The 6,533-nt window shown below is 63.1% G+C and overlaps 1 protein-coding gene across 15 annotated transcripts in view; it reads right to left on the bottom strand.

The window, feature by feature from the left end:
* Positions 1 to 6,533, bottom strand: part of SPTAN1 (spectrin alpha, non-erythrocytic 1) — a 65,170-nt gene that overhangs the window by 482 nt on the left and 58,155 nt on the right. For 8 of the 15 annotated variants that reach the window (XM_047768579.1, XM_047768580.1, XM_047768586.1 and 5 more), the window contains 10 exons: positions 6,141 to 6,217; positions 5,364 to 5,573; positions 4,752 to 5,048; positions 4,515 to 4,627; positions 4,123 to 4,140; positions 1,615 to 1,669; positions 1,051 to 1,247; positions 885 to 938; positions 653 to 799; positions 418 to 565 (listed from right to left, as the gene is read on the bottom strand). In XM_047768579.1, coding sequence (XP_047624535.1) covers positions 418 to 565; positions 653 to 799; positions 885 to 938; positions 1,051 to 1,247; positions 1,615 to 1,669; positions 4,123 to 4,140; positions 4,515 to 4,627; positions 4,752 to 5,048; positions 5,364 to 5,573; positions 6,141 to 6,217 — 1,316 coding nt within the window. Of the gene's footprint in view, positions 1 to 417; positions 566 to 652; positions 800 to 884; positions 939 to 1,050; positions 1,248 to 1,614; positions 1,670 to 2,992; positions 3,056 to 4,122; positions 4,141 to 4,514; positions 4,628 to 4,751; positions 5,049 to 5,363; positions 5,574 to 6,140; positions 6,218 to 6,533 lie in introns of all 15 variants that reach the window. The other 7 variants (XM_047768573.1, XM_047768571.1, XM_047768572.1 and 4 more) reach the window with 2 other exon arrangements.

The raw sequence follows: 6,533 nt of genomic DNA, 5'->3' as shown, positions 1-6,533 counted from the left end.
CTGGAAGGGAGGGTGGCACCTGTCAGCGAAGCCACACCAGCCACGCTGGCTGAGGCCGGGCGTGGGGAGGGGGGCAGTCGGGACTTCAAACACGTTAGTGCCCAAGCTTCAGCGTCCCTGCTGATGGGACAAGACGCCTCCCCCAGCAGCTCATGCTCAAAACTGGGGTCTGTTACTTTAGACTCAGCTCTGCCCCCAACTCAGAGGAGCAACTCTGCCTGGAATTTTCATTTCTTTTTGGCTGGGCCCGTGGCACACAGAAGTTCCCAGGCCAGGGACTGAACCTGCTGTACAGCAGCGACCCGAGCCACTGCAGTGACAACGCCAGATCCTTAACGCACTGAGCCACCAGGGGAGCTCCAGGGGCCTCACTTTTCAAAGACACCTCCACCCCCCTGGGGAAGCAGAGCCCCAGACCTGGTACAGCTCCTCCTTGGTCACGTAAGGCTTCCCCTCGGAGCTCAGGGCCCGGAAGGCGCTCTCGATCTCCTCGCTGGACTTGACGTTCTCGGTCTCGCGGCTGATCATGAAGGCCATGTACTCTTGCAGGGAGACGTGGCCGTCCCTGGGGAGGCCAAGGTGCGGGGTGAGTAGGGAGGGGAGGAAAGGAGCTGCAGGCAGGACTGCTTCCACCCCGTTCCCGGACGCTCACCTGTTTGGATCCACGGTGTCCAGGATGGCCTCAAACTCAGGGTCAGGCTCCCCTTCCTCCACCATGGGCAGATCATAGCCCAGGGAGCGCAGGCAGGATTTGAACTCCTGGTGGTTCAGTCGGCCAGACTTGTCTTTGTCGAAGTGTCTGCGGCACAAAGCCGAGGCCTCAGTGCCCAGGCCCAGCTGCCGAGCCCGCCTCCCCTGCCAGGGAGGGTGCAGAGTATACTCACTTAAACATCATGCTGAATTCTTTGAGGGCCTCTTCGGTCACCCCTGTCGTGTTCCTGGAAGAGAAGAGAATCAGGGACTGGGTCCTCCACGCCCCACGTCAGGTGACACGTTTCGTTCTCTGCCAGCGCACTGCCTGCTGGCCCCAGGGCGAGCTGCTGCGGGTACCTGGCCTGGATCTGCTGCTCCAGGTTGTGCTGCATGCGCATGCCCAGCTGGTCCAGCTGGTCCCACTGCTGCGCCAGGCCCACGGTGCTGTGCTCCGTGTACTTGTTGTCCAGGATCAGGGCTTCCTCCATGGCCGCCCCCAGGTCCTCGATCTTCTTGAGCTGACTTCTCATGGCTCGAATCTCCTGGTGCTTGCGCTGCAGGAGTGGGGAAGCAAAGATGCAGCAGGGCTGCCTCGAATGGGAAAGGGGGAGGGAGTGAAGCTGAAGAAACCCAACAGCCTCCACAGAGGGAGAGACTTCAGTGTGAGTCACGAACCAGTGGGGGACCAGCCGCGGCAACGGTATGTGCCAAGGACCAAGGGAGCCACTTCCAAGTAGGGCCCCAGGTAATAGGTGTCAAGGACGAAAGACTTTAAAATGACGGGGGTCCTGGGGCTCTAAGCCAAGGGAAGAGTGATACCCGACCGGCCCAACCCGTGCCTGCCTGACTTCAGGCCAAGCAGGCCTGCTGGCGGTGCTGGGGTGAAGGATCTGAGCTGGGCCAGAAACACTAGGCTCTTACTTTGGTAGCTTCAAGCTGGGATTCGAGGGTCCCGGATTCTTCCACCATGCAGGACCTAGACACAGGAGCAGAGTGAGCAAAGAGGCCCCGTCGTGAGCTCGAAATCAACTTCCCTCAGATAAAAGGGCCTGCGGGCTCCAATTCCTCTCCTGAGGGAGACAGCCCCTATCTGCTGCGGGCTCTCTTTTCCTAAGCGGCCCTGGGAGCCAGGGAGGGCAGGTACTACCTCTCCGGCTTCAGGGACAGGAAGCGGCGGCCGACTGTGTGCGCTACCTGCCCCAGGCCAACGGGGAAGCCAGGGCTGAGCCTGCCCAGCCGCTCCACTGCTCCCAGACCCTTCCTCACACGGCTCCTCAGGCCCAGCCAGTCTGTGCCATGGTACCTGATCCAGGCTGGGCCCTCGAGGGGGACCTCGGGAACTGATTTTAAATTACCCCTTGGGAATTGAGAGGGGATGCAGGCCTGGCACCATCTCTGCAACCACAGGGGAGGACGCCTGTCCAGCCAGGCCACCGGAGAGATAGGAGACCGGGGGAGGAGGGGAGCCGGATTCTGGGGTCAGTGACAGCAATGGGGGGAGATGCAGTCAGGTGACCCCTTGACATGGAAACCAGCGTACTAAAAAGGTCATGACCAGATTCGGGTTCGTGTTTTTCGGTTGTACCTGCGGCATATGGAATTTCCTGGACCAGGGATTGAACCTGTGCCACAGCAGTGACCCGGGGTGCTGCAGTGACAAGGCTGGATCCTCAGCCTGCTGAGCTACGGAACTCCCAGACTCGGGAGCTGAAAGTGGTTCCAACTCTACCCAAAGGAGGGGGGTGGCTGTGACTAAGCCCCAGCTTCAGGTTCTATCTAGAGGCAGCGCCAGAGGCTCCTTCCAGGGCCAAACTCTGAGGGGCGGTGGGGAGGGTCTCCTCCCAACATGACGCAGTGTGAGGTCACACAGGCCACCAGTGAACAAAGACGACAAACGCGGTTACGTGCAGGGACGAGTCACACTGTGCACGTGTCCTTGGGGGGGTTCAGCCCGGCCTCCCTGTCCCCGCATTTGCCCCCGCCTACCCTTTTAACACCCAGCGAGCCAGGATTAGCTCTGAAATCTCCCCAAGTTCAAAGTGCTCCAGCAAGGCAAGGCACCAGGCTGCCTCCTACCCCAGCAGATCAGACTCACAGTCACGCCATGTCCCCCTGGGAAAAGCACACCCCCGGGACCTGGGGGCAGGAGGCTGGGTGCCGGTGCAGTGGGAGGAGGACAGACCCCCCTTCCCACGCGGCCGCGGGCGGTGGGTTAGTCAGAAAGCAGAGCTGCCTGGGGAAGTCAAGAGTGCATCGGTAAAACCACAGTGAGTAAGAAGAGAAATAAGAGGAGAAGAACCTTCCAGACAGATCATCCCCAACTTCATACTGATAGACACGAATGACCCGACGATACGCTATGCTAGTCAAAGAAAAGAGACCAAGTGAATACACCGGAGGACGGAGGCAGGAGCAGACCGAGACGGACACACACCACGAGGCCCAAGCTGGCAGTGCACAGGCGGGGCCCCCGCGCCCGGAGGGACCTGGCGGAGGCAGAGCCGGCCGGCCTGGGAGGGCGGGCAGCCGTGGGCAGCTCACACTGGGGCTGGGCAAGACAAGAGGGACAGCATGGCACCTCGTGGGGACATGAGCCAAGACCAGCGGACAGCCGCGGGCACCAGGGAGGAGCACGGACACCGGGGTGGCCTAGGAGCTCAAGCTGAACCTGTGCTCCCGATCCCACCCTGCCCCGCCTGCTGTGTCTGCCGGCAGGGCCCAGCAGCACTAGGCGAAGCCCCCGTGGCCCCTCGCCGTGGGTGAGAAGGCAAAGGTGCCCAGCGCGGGCTCACGGGGAGGACCCCTGGGACTGGGCAGACGGTCCTGCTCCTCTGGGGGTTCCTCCCAAGCCCCATCTCTCTCCATCCCTCCGAAACCCTGGCCACTCGGACCTCCTCTGAAGGCAAATGACAGCTCAGCCCTCACTGGGGGCACTGGGGTGGGGGGGGGTCAGTGCAGAGCTGGGACTTCCTGCACCTGCCTGAGCCCCCTCAACAGTGTCATCCTGTTTCACGGCTGTGACTTTCTAGGGGCTGATTTTGGTCCTGTCAGACACACGGGGGGACAGGCAGAAAGATCCAGTGAAATCTCAGTGGCTGAACGAGCATGGGGGTTTCTCAGAGGCTCTGGACTCCAGCTCTGGCTCCTGGCTCCACTCATCCCCTGAGAGAACCCTCGGGATCTCAACCGAAGGTGGGAGTGGCTCCCCCGCCGGACCGCAGGCCCAGGTGGGCCGTGGGTGCCGGGAAAGGAGGGGACACGGGTGGGGCGGGGACGTGCAGCCCGCCCTGGGCAGGAAGACCCATCCTGGGATCCTCTGCAAGCCAGGCCACAGGGGGACGGGGGCACAGAGGGCAGAGAGACAAGCACACGAGACACCACCACACCACGAGCCCGGAGAAGAAGGAGAAGTAAGAAGTCAATATTAACCCATCGAGGAGATACGTTCTGCGGAGATGGGATCCAAGCAGCCACAAGACAAGGTGGTGTCCGGACAGCGGCAATCGCGAGGCGGGGGACAGAGGACACAGAGAGAAAAGAAAAACAAATCAAGGTCGTCAGTATCCACACAGCACTCGTCCCTGTGCCTCCGTCGCCGTCACGAGCGAGCCAAGCACGCCCGATCGACCCCACCCCATCCACGACAGCCAGCAGCTCTGCCTTCGGAAAACCTCCTTCCAGAACGCTCCTAACTCTGCCCACCCTCCGGCTCCAGCCACATCAGGCCACGCTCCTGAGCCTTCTTTCCTCACTGCGAGAGGCCTTCGGCTCCGCACAAAGCGCCCCCGTCACGAGCCCGGGCCTGGCTGGCGGGGCCGCACCTCGTCTCCTGGATCCACTGGTGGAAGGCGTTGGCGTGCTGGGCGAACTCCTGGCGCAGCTTGTCGTTCTCCTCCTGCCGGCGCTGCTCCTTCTGCAGCTCCAGCTCCCTCTCCTAAGGACCAAGGTGGCGGCGGGGCAGCGTGTCATCCCCGCCCCTCTGCAGACGGGGACCCGCGAGAAGGAAAACGCGCTCCCTCCCCGCGTCCCGCGTCCCCGCTGCGCGGCCGGCCGGGCACCTTGATGATCTTCTGCAGGTTCCTCCAGGTCTCCTCCAGGGCCTCCATGGTGAACCAGGTGTAGGGGTTGGAGGCCACGCGGAAGCTCTTGATCTGGCGGTCCAGCTCGGCCAGCTGGTTGAAGTCAGCCTGGGCCGAGCTGAGCGAGGAGCGGAAGGCGTCGTGGGCCTCGCGCAGGGCCTTGATCTCCTCCAGGGAGTTGCAGCGCACGGGGTCCGTGAGGTCCTCCTCTGCGTTTTCAAACCAGCTGTTGAAGGCAGAGGCCTTCTTGGCGAAGGTCAGGAAGAGGTCCTCCACCTGAGCGCAGAGGAGACCGAGTCAGGGCAGCGGCCGGAGGGCGGGCGGTGCGGGGTCGGGAAAGCCGGGGGACGGGCCCAGCGCGGCAGGGGCTGGCTCGGGGCTCGGCCTGGCCTCCCTCCTCCCCGTCCCACTGCTGAGGGCGCTCCGTGCAAGTTCGGCCTGGCCTGGGCGCCTCCAAGCGCAGTCCTGCGAGAGAGCAGGGGTCCCCCTCTGCCTTGGTTTAAGTCGCCTCCCCGCGCCTGGGCAGAACCTCTGTCCTGGGAGGTGGGTCTGCCCTCCCTGGGCCTTGAGCTTGGCCGGGGCCACGCTTACCTTGCGGAAATGACTCTGCGCCTCCAGCAGCTTCTTCTTCCGGGCGGCCGAGTTGGCCAGAAGCTGGCTCCACCTCTTCATGAGGGCGGCGTGCCGGGCCTCGATGGCCTTTGACTGCACGTGCTTGGCGGCCAGCAGCTGATCTTTGAGGGCGGTGATGTTGGCGATGCCCTCCTGCTGGAAGGCCTGCAGGCCAGCGTCGAAGGTCTCCTGAAGGAGGAGGGAGAAGCCAGTGTGCAGCAGAGCACCGAGAGGACAGCGGGCTCCTGCCGGTGCCTCGGCTGGCAGGGCACCTGCATCCGACGGCCAGCTGCCTGGGCCAGACTGCCAGCCTCGTCCTCAGCCACTCCTGACACCCGGTCACACCTGGTCACTTTTCTGCACCTCCTTCAGACTGCAGGGCACCGCAGCAGCTCCTCCCAGCCCCACTTCCCGCCTCGGGCTCTCTCTGCTCCTACACGCCTGGCTCACCCCCGTGACCTAGCAGGGGTCTCCTCTGGCCACCCCAGCCTGCTGGAAACCGAGTCAAACGCCGCTTGGGTGAGTGACGATCGGCACATCCTGCTGTGCTCGGCCCGTCAGCACCTGTCAGGCCTCGGCCCAGAGGCCCGGGCTGAGCCTCCTGGGGACCAGGACTGCATCCCGGTCACTGCCGCGTCCCCAGGGCCCGATGTAAAATGGTCAACCGTCTCAGTGGAGGACGCTGACTGCCACTCACCCACCAGGAAATACCAGGAGAGTAAATTTCAATCCGTCGGCAAGGGGGCCGTGACTGACCTGTTTGGTGAGGAGAGTTTGGACAGAGGACAGGTCTCGGCCATAGTCATCTGTCTTTAAGCTGTTCTCCTTTTCACCTGGAAAACCAAGCACAGGGCGTCAACGATCCGTTCGCCACGCGGTGGGGCGGAGTTGCAGGGAAGACGGAGGCAGCGGGTATCGCGCTGCGTTTCCAGCCCAGTATCACCAAGAGCAAGCGCTGAACCCACGCTAGCCGGTTCTTCCCGGCACCCAGGCAGCACCCCCACCCCACATCTGTGTCACCAAGAGGTCCCTCCAGCCTGTCCTAGGTGTGGTTTAGTCACTACTAAGGGCGACAGCAACCACCAAGGCCTGGAGATCAGCCCAGCTCCTCCTCGGCCGGGGACTGGCTCCCACCCCAGACCCAAGCAG

Source organism: Phacochoerus africanus, chromosome 2 (assembly GCF_016906955.1).
Source record: "Phacochoerus africanus isolate WHEZ1 chromosome 2, ROS_Pafr_v1, whole genome shotgun sequence".
In the NCBI taxonomy this organism is placed as follows: domain Eukaryota; kingdom Metazoa; phylum Chordata; class Mammalia; order Artiodactyla; family Suidae; genus Phacochoerus; species Phacochoerus africanus.
This window is presented reverse-complemented; position numbering and strand designations above follow the sequence as displayed.